Source organism: Calidris pugnax, unplaced genomic scaffold (genome assembly GCF_001431845.1).
Source record: "Calidris pugnax isolate Ruff unplaced genomic scaffold, ASM143184v1 scaffold150, whole genome shotgun sequence".
Classification (NCBI taxonomy): Eukaryota; Metazoa; Chordata; class Aves; order Charadriiformes; family Scolopacidae; genus Calidris; species Calidris pugnax.
Window position 1 is genome coordinate 695,563 of NW_015091300.1, and position 23,363 is coordinate 718,925.

The following is a 23,363-nucleotide window of genomic DNA, read 5'->3' on the forward strand; positions in this document are numbered from 1 at the left end:
GCTCTAAGAAGCCAGAGGTATTTCTGTTTAAAGTTACAGATTTATGCTATTTGACCTCCCGTCCAACATCCCCTGAAGGACCACAGAGAGAGAACTGGGGATTGGAGCAGGTACAAAATGAATGGATATGGACTTACCACGGTGCCACCCCAGCCCCACAGAGCCCTGTTTTTTGTTATTTCAGGAAAAAAATAGAGAGACCAAGTTGTTAATTTACTTACTAATGGCTGGGGCTATTCCACCTACTGATCCTGGTCCAGGGATGTTTCCGGCTACGGCTGCAGCTTGGGCAGCAGCAGCAGCTTGGGCAGTGGCAGCCTGTTGTTGCATCTGACGATGACATTGGCGTAAATCAAACACCTTAAAAAAAAAAAAAAAGAAATTAAAATAAATATCAAACTCTGTAGACTTACCGAAATCAACAAAGGAAAGAATTCCTCAAGTCCCATTCCCAATAATCCAGATATCTCTGCTCTCCCAAAGCAACTTTTACAATCATCTCACACTTGGGTAAAAGTCAACCTTCTCCAAGTTGTTTAATTTCTAAAAGAAATAATCCATTAAAGCTAATTCTTAAGAGACTCTTTCTTAAGAGACTCCTGTGGCCACAGGATCAAAGTCCAAAGGATGCTACAGGCTGATGAAATCCTGCCTTTTTACTTAAATCCCAAGATTTCCAGAAAACAGGCATACAAATAAAAATGGAAGTCAACACGTCCCGCTTGACTTCGTCAAACCTTCTTCTTCTTCACTGTTTTATTGAAATGTGTAAATCTATTAAAAGAATTACCAATAACTGACAGTTCTGAGCTTTCAGCATCTGGGTTTCTGGTTGGGGGCATTTGATATCTTTGTGATACAAAATCAGATTATTGTGTAATCACAGAATCATCTAGGCTGGAAGAGACCCTTGGGATCATCAAGTCCAACCATCTCCCCTACTCTACAAAGTCCTCCCTACACCATATCCCTCAGTGCCCCATCTAAACGTCCCTTAAACACATCCAGGGATGGTGACTCAACCACCTCCCTGGGCAGCCTATTCCAATGCCCCACCACTCTCTCTGTGAAGAATTGTTTCCTAATGTCCAGTCTAATGAAGGTGAAGGTTTTGGGGGTTGGACCAGATGATCTCCAGAGGTCCCTTCCAACCCTGTAACATTCTGTGATTCTGTTTCTTTCCCCATCATTACGCAACTAAGGATTAAAAAAATAATAAGAAAAATCACTGCAAAACTTCAAGCAGTTTATCTCTAATTCAAGAATTATTTTTTTTTTAACGAGTGTGGCTTTTCCTAAATAAAGTTTTAAGTCTGGCAGAGGCATGTCCAAGTAAGAATCTCCTGAAAAACCATTTGTTTCCATGCAGCTTTCTGGGACATCTGGATCACTTCATGTTGGTAACACGTTAACACACGCTTTACACTTCCACTGCGTTTATACATAGTTTCCCAACTGTTCTTGTTTTGGAGAGAGAGAAAAGAAACAGATAAACCTATGCTAAAAATCTTTTTCAAGAAATCAACCCAACCTTGATATATGCACTTGGGTAAATCTTGTGAACAGCATCCCCTGGTGCACGTCCCGCTTCTCGATCCAGGTAGTAACTCTGAACGAAGACGGCGTGGTCGCTGAGGATAAACCTATGCTAAAAATCTTAGTAGGGGTTAATTTTCAAGAAATCAACCCAACCTTGATATATAGATAAACCTATGCTAAAAATCTTTTTCAAGAAATCAACCCAACCTTGATATATGCACTTGGGTAAATCTTGTGAACAGCATCCCCTGGTGCACGTCCCGCTTCTCGATCCAGGTAGTAACTCTGAACGAAGACGGCGTGGTCGCTGAGGCATCGGACCCACACGTCCCCTTCTCCTTTGCACTCCAGCTGCACCCCTTTCCCTATGTGCAACCTGCAAAAGAAAACCACCAGTTCCAATGCCAAACCTTTCCTAAATAAACCACAAACAATTAATTCTCCAGCTCTCAGTCGTCTGTGATGCCTTTTTACAGTCCGATCGTACAAGGAACTGAAATTGTAGTTATTATCGTGGGTATAAATTAGAATATAATGACATAAAATCTGTAAAGTTAAAAAAAAAACACGTGTAATGCCATGTAAAGATCTATGGGAAGCAATAGATCTTTACAGATTGCAGATGTACAGATAGAAGCAATGAAACTACTATAGAAAGTAGAAACTACCACCTCCCTGACAACACGGGGCTGTGACCCCAAACGCATCGGGTTCTGCTCCCAAAGGGTAAAAAGCCCATGAGTATTATGGTATAGAAACTTTCTACTACTGCCTCCCTGACAACACGGGGCTGTGACACCAAACGCATCGGGTTCTGCTCCCAAAGGGTAAAAAGCCCATGAGTATTATGGTATAGAAACTCACTCCAGTACATATACAAAGCCTCATTTTAATGCAGAACTGTACATTCGTTTGGATCACAACCTTTCTGAAGAGGTGGAATTATTTCATTCCTTTTAGCTCCGAGGTAAAAAGCCCATGAGTATTATGGTATAGAAACTCACTCCAGTACATATACAAAGCCTCATTTTAATGCAGAACTGTACATTCGTTTGGATCACAACCTTTCTGAAGAGGTGGAATTATTTCATTCCTTTTAGCTCCGAGGAAGGAAAAAAAAACCACTTCTGAGATGGCTTCGGTTCTTTATGCTTCCCCATCAAAGCCTGGGGAGAATGAAGGAAAACCCAACCAGTTCTCCATCAACCTTTCTTTGCTCCTTCCACAAATCTATACGTTGCAGTTACTCTCACACCACTCTGTGGTGTGGAGAGCTAATATTCAGCTTGCATACAGAACGGGCACGAGTTGCTAATTTTATCCTCGAAGGCACAGCCTGGGGGAAAGCAACGAAAAAAGCAACGCGCTGTCGCAAAGGTCTTTGTCAACCCAGCTCACATTTTCAACCCCTCAACAGCAGAAGGATCAGCTCTTCTGTAGTTAATTCAGTGAAAAGAAACGTGCCGTATTTGTCGGTTCAAAAAGGGAGGCAACGCCCTGAAGGCAAAAGAAATTATTATCAAATATAGAGAGGCTGGAGAATAAATGCTCAGGATACCTTGCTCTCTCAATGGCTTCTGTTCTGTGGACGTTGGAAAGCTGGCCCAGGCAGAACCTGTCTCCTCCAGAAGGATCCACGTATCCGTCGACAGTCACGATGGGACAGCTGGAAGGGACCTTAAACGTTTCCCCAACTTGCACGTCCATTTCGAAATACGCGATTGAACACCAATATTCTGGAGCTGAAGAACAGAGATAATTAACTGACTGGAAAACACCACCAAAAAAAACCCTATCAACCAAAGAAAATCATCAATTAAACCTCCTGCGACTGGAAAATACCACCAAAAACCCCTATAAACCAAAGAAAATCATCAATTAAACCTCCTGCAACTGAGTTTTTCGTGCAGGGTAAGAGTGTGCATTCACATGAGCAAGTCCAAGTAGACAAAGATGTGTCCAAACGACATCAAACACGCTTCTATTTGAGCACACATCAATGTGAGGGTGTTGGGTTTTCTTTGTAGTTAAAATCTTAACAAGTCTTTGTACAGCTTATTAATTCCAGGAAGATTTTGTAAACCATCTGCATCCCTGCACCTTATGATTCCAGCTTGATTTTCTCCTCTTTCAGCATAAAGAATTAATACCTATGTATCTATTCATGGCTTAGGCTGATAACAAACTTACTCTCCAACAGATCTGGCTTAAGATAGAAGAGTAACTACCTCCTAGGTGGAATCAGCTTTCTCTATCCTCCCTGCAAAGCAAACCAGATTTGGAAATGGGGAAAAAAACCATCAAAGATCACAGACTGATCTTGTCTGCGCACAAGAAAGTCAGGTTTGGGATAAAACAAGGAAATATTAAGCGAGGGAGCAGAATGAAGTACCTTTTGGTGACTTTCAAGGGGCCATTTCCACAAAAGAGTGACAAAGCTGGCACTTAAACCAGCTTGTTGGGGAGGGCAAAGGAAATCAGCACCACAGTTTACTCGAAAAAGGGGAAGAAAAAGGACTAACAGCCTGAAAAGCCAGCAGGAAAAAGGGCTCTCCCAGTGCCCTAAGTGCCACCCACCCATTACAAACAACAGCACCCAAGAGCACACCTATTTGGCTTAACAAGCTGTCGTTCTGTTTTTATTAGAAAATAATAAACTAAGGTGCCTGAATTCCTTGAACTTTTTTTTTTTTTAATCTTCCAATAAATACTCATGTCTCTAAGGACTGAGCAGGGTGAAATCAATAGGGTGAAAGAGACGCACTAAATAATTTGAACTACAATTGAACTACAGTTACATTCAGCCAGCAATTATCAATAGTTTTATTTCTGGTACTGATTTCCTCGCTGGCCAGTGAATAAAGGAGTTAAATTTTTAGGCTTTTCAACTACAGAAGTCTCCCTGTGCAATGAACAGCTTTGCTGCTGTTAAAAATCAAGTATCACCTCGCACCTGCAACGGAGTTTCCACAAGACAAGGTCTCCTTGGTTCCATGAAGACCAGGCTGGATGGGACATAGAGCAACCTGGTCTGGTGGGAGGTGTCCCTCCCCAGGGCAGGGGGTTAGAACTAGATGATCTTTAAGGTCCCTTCCAACTCTTAACCATTCTATGGTTCTACAAACTGCTACCCTTAATGAAGATTCCTGGAAAAAAAACCCCAAGCTTCTACCCAAAGGTCCAAAAAGGAACTTCAAGGTCATGGATCCAAGAGGGGCTTTGGAATGACCTAAGCTCCACAATGTTTCTAAGCAGGCAAAAAGTCCAATTTCAGGCACCCTATAAGGTTTAGGATGAAGGACATTCAGGAGTTCAGACACCTCCAGGGTAGGGGCACCAGCATCTAAATTAAATTCAGTTCACAGCCCGTGTCACCATTCCAAAAGAAATGTCCAAATTCATCAATGTCCGAATTCAATCCAATTTTCCTCCCCTTTTGAGTATGTATCTCACAGAAAGAAATGTCCAAATTCAAAAGAAGACTCATCATAAAATGGTTCCTTTCCTTTTTTCCTCCCCTTTTGAGTATGTATCTCACAGATTTCAAAGCACCTGATACCAAAAAAAACCCCAAAAGCCACCAGACCCAAACCAGAAAGTTCTTAGCTCCCACAATTTTAACACTACATGTTAGATTTTTACTCACCAGGATGATTTGATATAGGAGGCTGGAATGCAAGTTCGTTGTGAACTGGCCCTTTAAAAGAAAACATGCAATTTGTTTTTACATGAGGAAAAATAAAGTTTTCTCTCTTAACTTGTTTTCCTACGCGTTTTTACACCAGGAAAAATAAAAGTTTTCTCTCTTAACTTGTTTTCCTACGAGAAAAGACTTCTAAGGGTGCCAGATGTTATTAATCCCAGTAATCTGAATCAATTGGCCAAATCCCAGCAATTTGAATCAATTGGCCAAATCTGACAGGGGAGAAAAATGGCCACAAAAGAATTATACACTTAAAGGTTTCCTAAAAATTCAGAAGCTGAGTAGAGCTAAGAGCTCTGTTAGCATCCCAGGAGGAACAAGATCCAGCTCCAGGAGAGAGCAGAAACCAGATGTGGCCTGCAGCTGTAATCCAAATAGGACTTTGGGTTCACATCTGCCCCCAAGTTGGGCAAGGAGAGAATCATTGTAGAGAAGCACGTGATATAAATCCAACAGGAACCACACTTCATTAGTTTCATCAATCCCAGAACAAGCTGCCCAGTGTGCTGTGGGTTTGACCATAAGAAACACTCCCTGAAGATGGAAAAAAAGCCCTAAATAACTCATTTTCTAAAGAAAAAAAAGTACTGAATAAGGTCTTGGTATAGAGTTTATTCTCTCCACTTGTATAAATTAACCACGTCCCTTCCAGGCAGCCCAGAAGGAGAAGGAAAGACTTCAACGTAGTATTATAAGTAACAGCAGCTTTTGCAACAAGATGTCAAAAACAGGCACAACGTTGGTAGGTGTCAAAACAGGCAACTTTCTGAAGTGAGAAGAGGCAGCAGCCAAGAAAAGCTCTATGTTGTATCACCAGCCAGTTACAAATATTAATTACGGCAAGATACATGCACTGAGAAACATTTATAGAGCATCTACAAGTTTTTACATCCTGCTGTTTCTGACAAAGATGATAAATGAAGTGGCATCTTCAGAGAATAAAATAATGAAACTTAATAAGCATATCTAACCCACAATTTTCTTGGTGGAGGCAAGCTGAAAAGTCATTTTAACATTAACTCATAGTATAGTCTCTTCTCCACTAACAACTGATGCAAATAGGTGATCTGGTTAAGCAGAATATTGGGAAATAACCAACTGTTCTAGCTTTGGGCCACAAAATTTAGAAAAACTTAAATTTTGGTGGGCTTTTTGCATTATACTCTTACAGGCATATACCCTGGTAGCCACTTAGACTAGATATTTGATTACCTTTTTTTCTACCCATCTCCTGTTCCTTAAAACAAGATGTTGTGGTGCTATTTTGTAGATGAGAAAGATTTTCAAGTTTCTTTGCCAAATGTACTCGTGGCAAGAGCATTTTATTGACAAATACTTTCACAAAGCTCTTTTAAACTGGCCTGTGTACCACAGACACGCGCCTTCCAAAGCTTAATGTAGACCCTTACATCATTAAGATATGACTTCAAAGTTTCTAGAAAAGAAAAACAGCCAGAAACTTCCAAGTTTGGAAAGAAAAATGTCCCAACAACAGGTTCTGAATCAGCTTCTTTTTCCTCAAAGAAAATATTTACTACTAGACTGCAAAGCTTTAAAAACAGGTTTAGAAAGGAAATGCTGGTTTTGTTAGATATAGTAAGACATCTATAATATAGATGGTATCACTCTAGCTATCTGAATTTCTAATCTCTGCTGCTTTAGCGGAGGAAAGTCCATCAAGTTCTTCTATTTAAGTGTCAGAAGATACTAAATACAGTCATGGTAGTTCTATAATAGAGAAAAAAAAAGGATTTGAGGGTAAAGGATAATCACAAATGAGCCCCCACCGTTCAATAATATTAAAATGAAAAAATATAAGTGATTTGAAAAATCTCTACTACTTACAGTAATGTCCAGGATGCATAGGTGGATGGTGCTGAAGATGGCCATTCTGGTGGTGAGGTATGGTAGGGGTGTAGGCTGCCGTCCGACTTCCAGTCCAAGTTGTGGTACTATCTAGAAAAAGAAAGGAGCGGTTGGGTTTGAAGGGAGTGTTTTTCCCCCCATCTCACTTCTAAATCCTCTATTTCTCCTGAACTGGTTTTTTTTTTTTTTTTTTTTTAGAAAACTAAGAAGAGTGCACGTATGTATATACTCACTGTGATGGTAAGTAGCTGGCTGAGCTGTAAACCCATTCTGCTGAGTTCCTGGCTGAGGCCCTGAAGCAATCTGTAAGAGTCCATCACTATGGCTACCTGTCAATATACTGGTAGGTTGACCTGGTAAAAGAACACACTACCTATTCATGAACGTTCCAAAACGGGTCATTAAGAAGAGCTCAGCACTACTGGGTAGGAAAATACACCCAACTAAGGGTGCTGCAATACACACTTCCTACAAGTTTGGGTTCAATATTTTCTTTGGTTTGATTTTGGTTTTTTTTATTTCCACCCACCGGAGTGTCTTGCGGATGCTCTGCATCAGCTCATTTTGACTCTGGCCACCTTTAATATTTTTTTTTAGGAGCAGAAGTATGCAGGGGTTTGTTCACATCTCATTTTGCAGTTTTGAAAGGAAAGAAGAAGAGATGTCACAGGTTTTAGTGATTAACTTCACTGGAGTAGATTTGGTACAAATCCAAACAGGCCAACAGCAGGTCCAATAAATTGCTTATTTTCAGCAGGTTGTAACTGCTGTTCCTAAGGAGGACACTTGCTTGAATTTATGTTCCTCCACAACATACTCAACAGTATTTTAGTTTTGAAAAATAGTGCTTGAATAGAGCTGCATGTGATTTGGTACGAATCCAAACAGGCCAACAGCAGGTCCAATAAATTGCTTATTTTCAGCAGGTTGTAACTGCTGTTCCTAAGGAGGACACTTGCTTGAATTTATGTTCCTCCACAACATACTCAACAGTATTTTAGTTTTGAAAAATAGTGCTTGAATAGAGCTGCATACATCACTGGACTCCTTCCTGAGCAAAGTTGCTGGGATTGATTTTTTTTTTTTTTCATTCCCAAAGAAATATTTCAAGAATTGCCTAAGCTTTAAAGTAAAACTACAGGTATTTCAGAACAGGTGAAGAGAATTTGATTTGAAAAGGCTTCAGCTCAGCCATTAACACTAAAACTGATCAGCAGTTTCACAAGTACACTTGCACTCTCAAACTGGTGTGGCCAGCAGAATTTAACCCATTGAAAACAAACTAAAACCTAAAAATGAGCTTTTTATATTTTTTTTTTCCTGTCCACGCTCCAACAATTGTAGCACTGATGAGAAGAAGTTTTTGACTATAAACTGTTGTGAAAAGGCAATACAATTCAACCCCTATCCTTTTTTTTTTTTAATCTGCTGGGGACAAACGCAGACATCGTATCTCAACTTGGCAAAATCATAATTATTTTGAGCAAAAAAGCTGGTAAAATTAAAGAACATTATCAAAACACCACGTGGCTGTAAATTTGATAACACAAAATCCATTATATTAACCCATTGTTGATATCAAAGTGATTAAGAGTATGTAAAACCCCTCCAAACCTCATGGTTTCCCTACGTTGGGGCTGCAGGACGTTGGCTTTACTGTCCCCCCCCCTGGAGTGAAGGGTGAGGTTGGGTGCTGGTAAAACCCATCTCTTCTAAATACACAAAGAAACGTAAGAAAAACTTCACTTCAGCACTTCAGCGGACGCGTGAAAATGTTAATTAGGGCTGTCACTTTGGCAGCACAGTGGGTCGTTAGGAAAATAATCAAGTTACAACTGGAAGACTCATTTTGTCAGCTGGGGAAAGACTAAAGAGTTGTTTGAAAACCTCACAGAGTTGTTTGAAAACCTCACAACGCTGCCACCTTAGAGTACATCCATTTGTCGTCCTGCTTCCTGTCGTAATGAATTAATAAAACTCTTCAATTTCTACAGTAATTATTCCAATAACAGCCATAATGTTTTGGCAGCGGTCAACTGTTTCAATATCGGAACGCTGAAGCTTTGGCATATCCCAAACAGTCCCATCACACTCAAATAGTGTCAGTCCCACTGAAAAAAAAAAGACTGGGTCACCAGGAAAAGTTACTCTAATTACGCTGCAAATTAAAACTTTATGTTAATACTCATTAAAGCCCAGATCCTACTGCCACACGCTTTATCGGCGTAGCGTGGCAGCAGCCCAGTTCCAATCCAAGATCTACTTTGGCCAAAAAAAAAACCCAAATCAAGCCATTATCTCAAGAGCTTTCCCATTTTTCAGGAATTTGGTATAAACTCCGTGATCTTACTTGTTGAAGCCACAGGAATGTTGGGAAAATTAGTGGTGCTGGTAGTGCTAGCCTCAGTGGGGGCCAGCATGGCTGGGGTGCTGTAAGGCTCCGTAGACGCCCTGTTACTTGGTGGGTGTTGGATGGTTTGGACCGAATGGCCTTCAGCAGAAGACAACGACGGCTGCCCCTCGTAGTCATGAACGTATTCGTCTTTCACCAACATGCTTGACGGAGCTGCGAAGGAGCCAAGAGTTCAAAAGTGAAAAGCAAATCTATTTTTAGGATTTAACTACAAATTTTCATCACTAACCAGGGCATTAAAACTACTGGGGGGAGGATTTACAGAGTAAAAGAATGATACGGGGTTGGAAGGGACCTCTGGAGATCATCAAGTCCCACAGGAACGTGTTCAGGTGGGGTTGGAATGTCTCCAGAGATGGAGACTCCACCACCTCTCTGGGCAGCTTCTTCCAGGGCTCTGCCACCCTCAAAGGAAAGAAGTTTCTCCTCATGTTGAGATGGAACTTCTTATGGTCAAGTTTGTGCCCATTTTCTCTTGTCCTATCCCTGGGCATCTGACCCTCAACTATCTCTTCATCACCTACTACAACGTCCCTCCTATTGGCCCGCCCCTTAATCCTCACCCACAAGCTCTCAACCATCTCTTCATCTCACCCCAAGGAAGGTTTTGGGGACATCTCCTCACGCTCTATCCATTCCTTAACATAGAAGGTGACACCTCCACCCCTCCTTCTTCACCTGTCCCTTCTGAACAGCTTCATACATTACAGACAATGTAATATTACTCCATATTTAACAACGTAGTCACTAATTATGAATATTCCACGTACAGCTTAAGGAAATATTCCAAATATTCCACATACAGCAGAAGGTGTCCCTGCCCATGGAACTAGATGATTTTTAAGGTCCCTTCCAACAGAAACCATTCTATGATTCTATGAAATAACGACCATGGTCCCTACACCAATTTATTTCTCTCTATCTTATTGAGCCTGTACCAAGTAAAACTCTTACGCTACGTTAGCTCCCATGTTCCTTTTTAAAGCAGCCTTAAATATATTAAAATCCGACAGTAATTTACTGTTTCCTGCTGCAAAAGCAGTAGCAAGACAAGGAAAAATTTAGTATGAATTTAACTGCTGCCTTGAAAAGCTTTGATTCTCTCCAAAAGGATCATTTTTCAGAAGACACAGGTAACAACACAAATTAGCAGAGATGAGAACACAAGTTAAAGCCCAGTTTGTTGGGCTTTTTAAAGCCATTTATGGCTGGATATTTGTAATAATGTGCTAAAAGCACTGGATTACCCAAATTTCCTTCTCTATCTATTTTTTCTGGAAGGAAAAAAAGATCAGTTTTGAATGGGGGACTTGGGGCTTTTGAGTCTGGAGAAGAGAAGACTGAGGGGGGATCTGATCAACATCTAGAAATCCTTCAAGGGTGGGTGCCAAGAGGATGGGGCCAGGCTTTTTTCAGTGGTGCCCAGGGACAGGACAAGAGGAAATGGGCACCAATTTGACCATAAGAAGTTCCATCTCAACATGAGGAGGAACTTCTTCACTTTGAGGGTGGCAGAGCCCTGGATGAGGTTGTCCAAAGAGGTGGTGGAGTCTCCTTCTCTGGAGACATTCAAACCCCACCTGGACACGTTCCTGTGGAACCTGCTCTGGGTGGACCTGCTTTGGGAGGGGGTTGGAGGAGATGATCTCCAGAGGTTCTTTCCAACCCCACGTGATTCTGTGAAAAAAATTTATCAATATTTGCCTCCCCACCTGGAAACGTTCCTCTGCAACCTGCTCTTGGTGGCCCTGCTTTGGCCGTGATTCTGTGAAAAAAATTTATCAATATTTGCCTCTCATCCACTATTTAGCTGGTTTTCCAAAACCAGAGAGACAAATTTCCAACTGCTCTCCATCTTCCCTTCCAAGGAGATACTCAGGAAACCATGTGATTCTGTGAAAATAATTTGTCAATATTTGCCTCTTGCCCACTATTTAGCTGGTTTTCCAAAACCAGAGAGACAAATTTCCAACTGCTCTCCATCTTCCCTCCCAAGGAGATACTCAGGAATAAACTGGGTAAGTTCTGAAGAGTTTAACACAGAGTAAACAGAAATACTCACCAGAACTCTGTAGTGTCAGTCCTGAGAGATCTTTAAAAGAGAAGAAAAAAAAAAGGGGTGGAGGATTATATACACAGAGATCAACAATATCTGAAAATGAAGTTTATAAGCCTTTACAAATCAATATTACAGACTCTACAGATTACACCCCCTCCATCACAACACAAGTCTCAAAGCTAAGGCATTCCTAGGATACACATTAATTACAAGAACTCAGCGCAAAGCCAACACAGAGACTCACACAAAAGCCACAAACTGTTCCTTCAAATTCAATATAAAGGTAAAAAATAATTCTATTTAGAAGATGGACATGAGCGTATGAGAGTAATTTATATTCAGATCATTAAAAGTTAATGTCTCTAATTTAGGCCCACTATTCCCACTGTTCCATTTTAAATCAAGAGTCGTACTTACCGATGCCAGGTGATACTACACGCTCATAATGGTAAGGATTTACACAGACACTGTCACATTTTAAGTCAAAAGCATACTGACAATATTTAACATGCTTGAGTTCATTTTTATGAAGATCAGGCCACCTCCAAAGACGAGCGTAAATCACATGAGGGAATCCCTTGCGACCAGCCACCTAAAAAGTCAGACACAAAAGTTGATTGGGAAAGTAGTAAGGCATTTTCCCCTTTATTTATTAGTGAGGAGCAAAGCTGGATGAGGACAAACACCACCACAACCTCTCTCCATCATCAAAATATGGGGAAAAACAAAAAAAAAAATGGTGTGCGGTTTATCCAAGTTCTGTACTCAATCAGAAATAAAATTCTCTTTGGGTTTTTTGCTAGGGTTAAGTCAACACCGTGATTCTTAAGGAGAAAAAAAAATACAAATTGGGAGAATTTGTGCTTAAATGTAGTATGTATGGTCACCTTCCCCACCGTGGATGATGCTTTGCCCCCCGAAGAAGAGGAACGAGGCGCTAAGCTACGCTATAAGGAATTTAACAAGGAGAAGAATGCCAATCCATTATACTGAAAAAAATAAAAAAAATGAAAAAAAAATAATAATAATGCTTGTAGGGTAGACAGAAAGCTAGCCAGCAAACAGGACATCTGTCCTGGACCAAGGAAATGGCAACCCAAGCTAGGCAGGTACTGAGTCCTGACCATCTAAGGCTAAAGGAAATGCTCAGTGCAGACTCCTTGGAGTACCTTAGCAAGGGATCAGCGGTCTCTCTTCCCGCTGCCGACCAAACACCAGAGCTAACAGAAGCTTGTAGTGAAAATGCCAGGATAACCAGCCAAATTTGTTACGTGCCCTTGCTTTTTTACTGCCACACACACACACACGCTGGTTTAAGAACGGCTGATCCCACGCCTTCTGCTCCTTTTTTTTTAAAAAAAATAAAAAATAAAAAATATATATATAATCATCAACTACTGCAGCAGTCCAGAGCTCCAGCCACAAAACAGGCCTACAAACGGGGAGGTGCAAGAGAAGAGCTACTCTTCCTCAACACTCTAGGATCCTGCATCACTCACAGCTTCACTAAGAGGAAAACATCTGATTTTTATTTTTTTTTTTTCACTTGTACTAACCTGAAGCCTCCCATCCAGCGTTCTCTGTATTGTAACGCACTTGCTAGGATGAGCTCCATTTGTGGTTATAGCTGTAATCAAAGAATCCAATTCATCTTTTTTCTCCTTTAGCTTTTTAACTAAACTTTCAATCGCGCGTTTGGCAAAAGTTTCACTCTCTCCACCTTGGCGATGGCACATCAAGCTGTGAACAATGCTCAGACAAGCATCATTACTTGTTGGCGTGTTAGTAATAGACATATTGTCCATTTGTCACAGCTTTTTTTGGTTTTGTTTTGTTTTTTGTTTGTTTGGTTTTTTTTTTTTGTTCTCTCAGATCAACTGTCACTTTTGGGGGCTGTTATGATTTTCAAGCTGATGAACAAGAGATGATCCGAGTTAAGTGTTAGATGTACTGTCTCTTGGTAAAACCTAGGAGGAAAAAATATCTACATTAGAATTGTTTTTTTAACAAATTGCAGATCATGTTTCTAAGGAAGCCTGTGGCTTTCTGCTTCTTTTATTTTCAAGCTAAGTGCAGGATATTAAAAGCACATGAAAAAAAAAAACAACTGCATTGCTTGTCCCATGATAGCTAAAAACATGCTTAAGATGCTGCTTGCAAGGTTTTAGATATAAGATTATTATTTTTTTCCCCTAGTAACAATATTTAAATAGAGATTATAGTTTCTATACATGTACACATAGGATGTACATAATAGAAAGGTAGGGATTATTAGATGAACAGGCTCTGAATCAGGAAAAGGAGAAGGATGAGGATGATTTCCTATGTTTTCTATGTGGTGGGATGAAACCAAGTGAAAATACTGACTGGGAAATGAAGGGGCACTGATTTCAACAAAATTTGGATAGGGAAGAAGCATGAACGCACACCAGAATCATCTGTCAGCTTTATTTAATAATCCTGTCCAAACAGGATTACGAAATATAAGATAAGGGATAAGCCCATCCTAACACATCTGGCTTTTCAAAATTCCATTTGTTAAGAACCTGCAGTGGTTTCTGGAATAAGCCCATCCTAACACATTTGGTCTTTCAAATACCATTTGTTAAGAACCTGCAGTGGTTTCTGGTCATGAAGTCCTCCTCCTCAAAGCCAGGAGGCCTCAGCCTTTTCAAAGTTGCCTTTAATTCACACTCTTTCTCAACTCCAAATGAGCTAATTACTATGTTTTATCTTGCTTTATATCCAGAACCGTAGGACAGCAGGTTTTATGCACTCAGAAAAGAAGTTTAATGTTGTCAAAAGACCTACTTGGGTTCTTCAAGCCCCTCTGGCTCCACTAAGACCATTCTACCAACTACGTGGGTTGATTTGAAGACATTGAGAACAAATACACATTATTTTACAACATTTTCTGAGCAAGCTTAAAATATAAGCCTTTCTGAAACTAACACATTGTTTTTAGCAACGTAAATAAAATGTATTTGATTTCAACGAGTTTGTTCACTTTTTATCTGAGGAACACACATCCAAAGACCTGTTACTGCACGGGAATTTTCCATGTTATTAGAGGGTAGAGCAGTAGCAGCTAATTATTAGAAACAAATGCAGTGTCACAAAAATAAGAGAGGGATGTTTAATTTAGAAAGTTAACGCATGACACAAACGACAGCGCGAACGCGTGGCTTCCCTTCTCCTAAAAAGCAATATTGTAACACAAACCCAGGATGATTATAAAAAGAAACAAAGTCTTCCCTATTTAATATTTTCTCCCATTTCAACTCGAATCCAGCACGCTTTGGTACGCTCGGAAAAAAACACACCCCCAAATCCTCCCCCAAATCCCCTTTTCAAAAGTTTTCTTCTTTTGTAAGGATGCTCCTGGACCTAATTTATCCCAAAGGAAAACAATTAGCTAGGAGTTTGCGTTAAGATCGTTTTACCTGGCTATTAAAGTTTCTCCCTCAACTCTAGGGGGTTGGGTTTATTTTGCACTTCATCTCAATAAGCCTCTTTTAAAAGTCAAGCTTAACCTGCCAGTCATTCTCCATGGCAACCCGTGCTCGCATCAATCCGTAAAAGCTTGCCAGCTCAAACAGAATAGAACATAATTTGCCTTAAATATAAAACAGCATCCCAGATAGATATGCATAAATAATCATAAATAAGTGACTAGATAAAGCTATTAGCCAAAAAGAGCCTGAAATAAAAGAGATGCTTAAAATTAGACGCGCGGCTCTATCTTCTACGCCCCCAAAACCATGAATGAGAATTTCGCCCGCGGACTTTCAGGAGAGCAAGATCAAGCAAATAAACCCTGATTTAAGTGGAATGATCTTCAGAAATGTTGAGTCACCCCTCAGCTGCCACCGCGCTCAATAGGAGCTTCTGACTGTTCAGCATTTTTGAAAGCTGGGGCCACTTGTTTAGGATTTTGAATACCGTTACGCGCTGCCGGCGGGTAATCCCAGAATGATATGGGGTTGGAAGGGACCTCTGGAGATCATCTAGGCCAACCCCCTCCCAAAGCAGGGCCACCCAGAGCAGGTTGCACAGGAACGTGTCCAGGTAGGGTTGGAATGTCTCCAGAGAAGGAGACTCCACCACCTCTCTGGGCAACCTCTGCCAGGGCTCTGCCACCCTCACACAAAAGAAGTTCCTCCTCATGTTGAGATGGAACTTCTTATGGTCAAGCTTGTGTCTTCTTGTCCCTGGGCACCACTGGAAAAAGCCTTCCTCTTGTCACTGGGCACCACTGAAAAAGCCTGGCCCCATCCTCCTGACACCCACCCTTTAAGTCTTTATAGGCCTTCATCAGATCCCCCCTCACTCTTCTCTTCTCCACACTCAAAAGCCCCAAGAAGTCCCTCAGCCTTTCCTCAGCAGAGAGATGCTCCAGGCCCCTCATCACCTTTGTAGCCTCTGCTGTCCCCTCTCCAGCAGTCCCCTGTCCTTCTGGAACTGGGGAGCCCAGAACTGGACCCAGTGCTCCAGCTGGGGCCTCCCCAGGGCAGAGCAGAGGGGCAGGATGACCTCCCTCCACCTGCTGGTCGCGCTCTTCCTGATGTCCCCCAGGATGCCATTGGCCTTCTTGGCCACCAGGGCCCATTGCTGGCTCATGGGCATCCTGTTGTCCACCAGGACTCCCAGGTCTTGTTCCTCAGAGCTGCTCTCCAGCAGGTCACCCCCAACCTGTCCTGGTGCAGGGGGTTATTCCTCCCCAGGTGCAGCACCCTACGTTTGCCCTTGTCAAAGTTCATCAGGTTCCTCTCTGCCCAACTCTCCAACCTTTAATTACAACACTGCCATCGTATCATGAAATTCAGGAGCCTTCCTTTACAAGTCCCCTCTGTGGAAATCCTGGTTTTAAAATTACAACACAGTAATCACACGGTGAAATTCAGGAGCCTTCCTTTCCAAGTCCCCTCTGTGGAAATCCTGGTTTTAACCTTGCCTTTTCCACCCCCAGAAAAAGGGGGTGAGGTCAGCGGGTGCCAACCTGGCACCTATTGATAAACAGGGTGACATATTTCTTCCGAAGCACCAGAAGAGTGTATTTTGCAGACGAGCCAAGTTTTGACGTTCCACAAAAATCGAGTTTCTCACGCAACAGCTCTACAAACCTCTCTTCCACTGAGTCACACATTCAAGAGGTGCCTTAACACCTTCTTACTCTATTACTTTCATGTGTGCAAATAAAAGCAAAACGCAAGCTCAGTGCTCTATATTTTTAGAAGATAGCCTTTGAAGATAAGCTTCCAGCGTGCCCTCAGACACGGAGCGCTAAGTTCTGCGAAACAAGAGTGTGTTTGTGTGATTTAATGTTTATTTGATGCATGAAAACCCCAAAAGTGTTCCTCAGAACACCCCACACCCAAGTAGGTGATCCCACGCTACGGCTCCAGCTTGGATTTCCAGCGGAATAATAGGGAGGGCCAAATATTTTGGAGAGAAGATCTTCTTACTTCCCTCCACCCCAGGAATTTCATGGAGATAGCAACGGGTGAGAGAGCGTTTTTTGGGGGAAAAGGGGCAGAAAGAAGAGACAGGGAACGTTAGAAAAAGCAGGAGACAGAGTTTGTAGTGAAGCTCTGGGCTTTGCCTTCCTAGGAATAAAAAGGTGTTTTTCTCCCTTTGGAGTGGAACACAGAAGGGGAAAAAATGGGACATGGTAACAAGTTACAAAGTTATAGAAAAGCACCTCTTTATGTTCTAGAAAGGAATTTATTGAAATAACAGGTATGTTCCAAAACAAGTGAACAGCAACTAGTGTTCTGCGATAGTCTAAGTATGGGAACAAGAGCAGGATCCTCCAAAGAGGAGATGAATCTGAAAGACAAAAGAAGTGAAGGTGGCCAGGTAATTAAAAACACCTTTGATGACCCTGTAGCAAACAGGCTACTATGTCAGGGAACTGATAAGTAACCATTAATTGCAATTCCTCCTTCAAGACTGATGCAGATTTGAACAAATATCATCATTCTTCTGTCCATCCTGCTTCCCCTGCAGCCTGGGGCTGAAGGGTGCTGTATCTTTTTAGCCTGCCCGATGAAATTCCAAACATGAAGCAGCTGTCTAAAATTAAAAATGCAACCCTGGTGCCACACGCCTCATTTTCATGGCTGGTGGAGAGTTCTGCCAGAAAGGGTTACCTGAACGATAGAAATAGATTCAAAAAAAAAACACAGGCATCCATAATAGTATCCTACCTCACGGAAGGAAAATCAAATCTATTATTGACTTATCTACGTGGAAATAACATTACTGAGCTCTCACACTAGTGCTTCTCATTGCACTTCCATTTATCTTATGGGCAGGAGAGCAAAATAAGCACCGTACCGACTCAAAACGATTCCTCTGTTCCCTCTCTCCAAACAGCGATCGTTTTATGAGCGTGACCGGGTTTCACGCTCAGCATCTTCTCCAAAAACCAGCTCAGAGCTCCAAGGAGAGCACTCCCCTTCAGGGAAGGAAGGTGGCCCCACCAACTCGAAAAAAAAAAGAGCCAAGTACAAAAAAAAAAAAAGAAAAGCAGGTGAGATCTCACCCAAAGGGATAATCAACGTGTTGACGGAATAGAAAATTAATATTCCACTTCATTTCTCAGTATCTCTTCAGCCGCACCAGCAAGATGATATTATTTGGCTTAAGAACAAGGGGTTTTACATGCCAAAAACCAGCGTGAGCCACCACTTCCAAATATTTGCAGCAGCTCCAAGGGCAGAGCACCAGGTATTGAAGAGAGAGGATCATCTGGAAGGCCTCACGTGAGGCCCGAGAGATGCCGAGGTGCATTTCAGTTGGATATTCTTCCATCAAAAAAGAAAAAAAAGAGGTCTGAAAAAGGTATGAGGGTTTTAGAAAGAGAAAAAAATGGTTTTCCTGCTTTTGGTGGCAAGAAAAAAACCCACGTGGACTCATAGGTGTTCAAAAGACGGGTTGATGCACTGCTGGGAGGTATGGTTTAGTGATGGTGATGCTCCTTGTTTGTTGTGTGGGTGTCTATTTTTGTCAGTTAGGTTGACGGTTGGACAAGATGATCTTTAAGGTCCCTTCCAACCTAGAAGATTCTGTGATTTCCTTGCTCTTACGGAGGTATTGCTAGTTGGGCAGAAACTCAACTGAGACATAAGGGCAAGGGCTGCTAAAAAAATAAACCTAAACTCCCTTAGATGTGCCCTAAAGTCATTCCACCAAGCAAATTTGGAAACTTCTCTAAAAACACCCATTCTTCCTCCAAACAATTCCCACTTCCAATTCTCTAAGGCGGCTGAAATTTGCTGAGGAGTTACAAATCCAGGCTTCCTAAGAAGTAGAAAAGAAGGCGAGTTCTTAAGAACAACCTTCAATGAATATTTTTTGAGTCTCACAAATCGTTTCTCTTCCTCCCGCTTCCTCCTCCTCCCACAAAAGTCACAATTTGGGGAGATCTGTTGACCCCCCCCTCAATTGTGAAAAAGGAAGTAATAGGCTTACGTGGACAAACCAGGAGGTTACGGATGGAAACTGGAAATCAGGGACGTCAACCCAAAGGAATATGATCCAGGCAATCAGTGATCCAACAGCTCGGGCAAGGCGGTTAATCCGGGCCCCGGCGTTGATATGATACACTGCCCTTATTCATTTACAGTAGGCTTTTAAGCCAATCACAGCTGCTGAGAGATCAAATTCGCCAAGAAACCGGGTCTAAAAATGTGACAGTCCAAATGCCACTGGCTAATTACTTTAAGAAACGGGCAAAAGACCAAAGCTCCCCCCTCCCACCCCTCCCCAACGTCACTTTCTTAGCATATATTTGTTAAGTTTCTGCACCAAACTAAATATTTTCCGGCTAAGAAACAACTTCAGGCTCTTGAGACTTGGTTGTTTGCAGGAAAAAGGACACTTTGTTTTAAAAACCGAGATGTTAAGAATGGTGAAATGCTGTATTTAAAGACACAAAAAAAAAAGTTTAAAAAATATAACACAGCCTTGGCACAACTGGGAAAGTAGTTCCTGCAGGTGTCAAGCTTTTGATGGAGAAAGGGAAGGAGTTTTGCTCAGAAAAGAGGTTTCAGATACAGACGCGGTGCTGAAGGTCCAGAGATGGGACCAGAGATGCTGGTGGGAAGGGCTGATAAAAAGGGAACAAAGAAGGTGAGATGGATTTGCAACCACCTGCACAAAGAAGCCCCAAATAAAACAGTTGTGATGGAAATCCAAAACAGTCCACAAAGGTAAAATCAAAGGAAAAAGAAATAAAATAGATTTTTACACGTGCTAAGTATCAGATGACACATTGGGGGCTCAGGGAGCCTTTAAACGACGAGGAGGAGAGAGATTTGCCACCTTTTTTTGCAAAGGTAAAAATCAAAGGAAAAAAAAATAAAATAAGATTTTTACACGTGCTAAGTATCGGATGACACATTGGGGGCTCGGGGAGCCTTTAAACTGCGAGGAGGAGAGAGATTTGCCACCTTTTTTTTTGTACAAACTGATCAGACAACACTCCTTAGAGCCTTTTGAAAGTCATAGGTCCCTTCCAACTGAACTATTCTATTCTAAACAATAAGAACATCGAATTGTTTTTAGCAGCAATTATGCAAAATGGTCTATGATGCAGGTAAATAAGTAAGGCTGAGAATTTAGCATATCCCTGTCAAGGGCTGGTGTTAAAAACATGTAAAGGGACACTAAAGATGATGAAGAAAAGCAAGGAAGGGTGTCCACCAGGTACAATCCAGTGTTTCTATCTGGGCTATGAATCTTAAGAGAACTTGGCCATCATCCACCGTAACGTATCGTAGAAGGGTCTAAGCAAGTCAGCAAATTTGCAGGCAGAACGTATCCTTTGTGATTGAGCTAGGACTTAAGTGGATATTACCACTGTGGTCTTCAAAAAATAAATAATAAATAAATCAAATAAAGAAAGAAAAGCTCCTCGCGGCTGAGCTTCCAAGTGAAAAAGAAAATAAAAATATGGATGTTGCAGCAAGAAAAAAAAAAAAAAAAAGGAAAGCAGCCAGATCAAGACCTACGGTGCAGAAGGGAAAGACATCCAGCCTGCAATTCTGGGGAGTCACAAAGTGGGGCAGGAGGGAAATTAATTTTAAAAAAAAAAATAAAATTAAGGATCAAAACCATGTTTCCAAGTTGCTAATGTAATTTTGGGGAAAAAATACCTAAGAAAAACTAAGAATTGTTTGCTTAAGGCTGCCACTGATGCTCTGAGAGTACCATTTAGTAGCACCAGCCATCCCAGTCCCTGATTTCCAGCGTTTTGATAGCAGGCAGTAACGCAACGCTAACGAACTGGCTAATTACAATAGCCTACAAATCGACATCTCGCTAGAACATTTCGCATGAATAAAAGACAAGAAAAGGCTCTTGCATAAGCCTTTGCCTCCAAAATTAGACAAACACCAAGATGTCAGAAAAGCAGCATCTCCATTTGATGGCTTTTAACCACCAAAACATTACTCCGGAGTTTTGCTCTTTAATAATGCAGTGGGAGAAGTTTTATGATAAACACGATAAAAAAAAAAATAATAAAAAAAAAAATCCATAAACCGATAAAACAAAAAGGCAGCTTGTGATTTGATGAAGATATGAATAAGTGATTAAACTGCTGATACTTTCCAGCACATCAGAACTATTATCTATTTGCCCAAAGGGTGAACAGGAACAAAATGTTTGTAGACATGAGAACAATTAGCATGAAAGAGCAAGAGAAAAAGAGGAGTGAGAAGGCACCGTGCTCGCCCTGTTCTGTACAGTAAGAGCTACCATTCCCCAGAATACTATTTTTGTGCCTGGATCTGAATCATCAGTATCAATTCTGCTCATCTCGCTGTCAGGAGCTCCAAAAATTGAAGACACATGACAGCATAAAAGGAACCGGGGAAGAGTTTGAAGGCAACTCCGGAGTGGCAAGTCCTTTCATCTCAACACAAACACTTCAAAAAGTGTGAGCAGCCATTTCTTTCTTTGTGGAAGGAAGGGATCTGATGTGGAGCTGCAGCTCTCGGCGTCTCCGCTCCCACCTGCGCGCCAAAACCGCTTTCGAAAGCGCTTTATAAACGCAACAGACTCATCCTGTAAATGCAGAGAACATTTCTGCTGCACGAGGTCCTGGGTTTAGTTTAGATCTCGTTCAAGAAACTCATCTAATAGTTAATAAAACCCCTTAAATCCTTATCTTTGAATGCGCTTCAATATTTTAAATTAAATTACATTTTAGATCCTACAAAGTTGTATTTGTCATCTGTATTGCCCTTCCCTCTCTCTACTTTTTTAGGTTGGAGAAAACATTCAGCTGGAAAAAAAACCACTCCTCTTTTCAATACAGGCTTCTGTAGGGTCAAAGAAGGAAGACCACTGCACGTGGAGTTGGAAAAGGCACTAAACTCCTCTACAACTCCACTTATTTCCACAACACGGATCCAGGCAGCGAGACTCCCACCACCTCACCTCCGAGAGGCCACCTCCGGTGTCCCCATCGACCAAGGGGTCAGCCCCTCCTCATCCTCGAGGGGATGAAAACCTGGGAAGGGCAGGAGAGACCACGCTCAGAAAGGGGGAAGGTGGTGGAAGCCCTCACTGTAGAATCACAGAGCAAACCTGGACCAAACTCTTCCTCAAGAGTATCCTGCAAGGCCCATCTTATTGCAGAAGGCTTCCTTCACCGAGGACAAACTGTCACCTGTCAAGACCTCACGAGGAGAGGACACAATTGTGGCCACGCCAAGCAATAAAAGGGGAAGAGTCAAACCTTGCTCAGGGTGTGATTTTCCCCTCGCACGTAACGTTTCGATGCCCTAGCAATAGGTGTGTTAGATAACATCTGCTCTTTATTGTAATCTGCACGGGGATAACGTTCTCTGCGTTTGTTCGAGCTTAAAAAGAAAAAAAAAAAAAAAAAAGAAAAAAATAATAAAAGAAAAATCACCTCTGGGCAAAGCAAGCATGGAAAATTCCAGCCCCAACCAAAAGTAGAGGTTTTTTTTTCACAAGGTTAACAACCTAGGAAAACGGAGTCCTAAAATTCCAGCAGGACCTCAACAACAGCAACAGCGAGGGCTGCTCCTCACCGGGCTCGACCCAGCTGCTCTCAGCACCTTTGTTCTCCTCTAAATCTGTTGATGCCTCTCCAAACTCACATCCCCATTGTGTTCACGGCGCTTGAATGCATTATGTAAAGAGCCATCTACTTAAAAAAGGAGGAATTCTAATCAGTTTTGAGACACCGACTGCTTCTCTTTAGGCTTCGCCTCTTTGAAATAAAGTTTCTTATATCAATATTAAACACCCCTGCTTATGCAACAAGCAAATCAAGCCAGGTTCATGAATGCAAAGTGAGAAGAAACTCCTTTCAGTAAGCCATCCGGCCAAGGTAAGAGGAGGGCCAGAAGGACAAGTTGCCTACTTATCATGACGCCGGGAGTCCAAAAACACGTTTTGAGTTTTAGAAGACAGCTCTACCAGCCGCTTCAACGACCGTGCGTGGAATTGCCTAGGAGTAAAGACAGTCCCAGAGCCCTAGGATTTCAAAAGTGACAGCTACCATCTCGCCTGTTGACAGTGGCACACCATTCTCCACCACCAAGCTCATTTGGGAAAAGCCACCGTGGATCCTACCCGGGGGGCCGTACGCGTTTGACAACAATTGGTTTGCAAAGCCAGTACAATTTGGGCTCTAAATAATAACACGACTAGGTTATCCCACCAATTAACCGCGCTAAAAGCTTCTGAAGCCTCGACTACGCAGCAAGTCACAAACCCCCCCCCCCCCCAAAATCCCAACG

At 41.8% G+C, this 23,363-nt stretch overlaps 1 protein-coding gene across 1 annotated transcript in view; it reads right to left on the bottom strand.

Annotated features, from left to right (window-relative positions):
- SMAD4 (SMAD family member 4) overlaps nt 1-23,363 on the bottom strand; it is a 37,860-nt gene that overhangs the window by 2,909 nt on the left and 11,588 nt on the right. The window contains exons 2-11 of the mRNA XM_014960795.1: nt 13,137-13,547; nt 11,998-12,172; nt 11,584-11,613; nt 9,459-9,674; nt 7,342-7,461; nt 7,088-7,198; nt 5,186-5,236; nt 3,098-3,281; nt 1,747-1,915; nt 222-360 (exon numbers count right to left, since the gene is read on the bottom strand). Of these exons, the coding sequence (XP_014816281.1) occupies nt 222-360; nt 1,747-1,915; nt 3,098-3,281; nt 5,186-5,236; nt 7,088-7,198; nt 7,342-7,461; nt 9,459-9,674; nt 11,584-11,613; nt 11,998-12,172; nt 13,137-13,385 (1,444 nt within the window). The 5' untranslated portion in view covers nt 13,386-13,547. The remainder of the gene's footprint in view (nt 1-221; nt 361-1,746; nt 1,916-3,097; nt 3,282-5,185; nt 5,237-7,087; nt 7,199-7,341; nt 7,462-9,458; nt 9,675-11,583; nt 11,614-11,997; nt 12,173-13,136; nt 13,548-23,363) is intronic.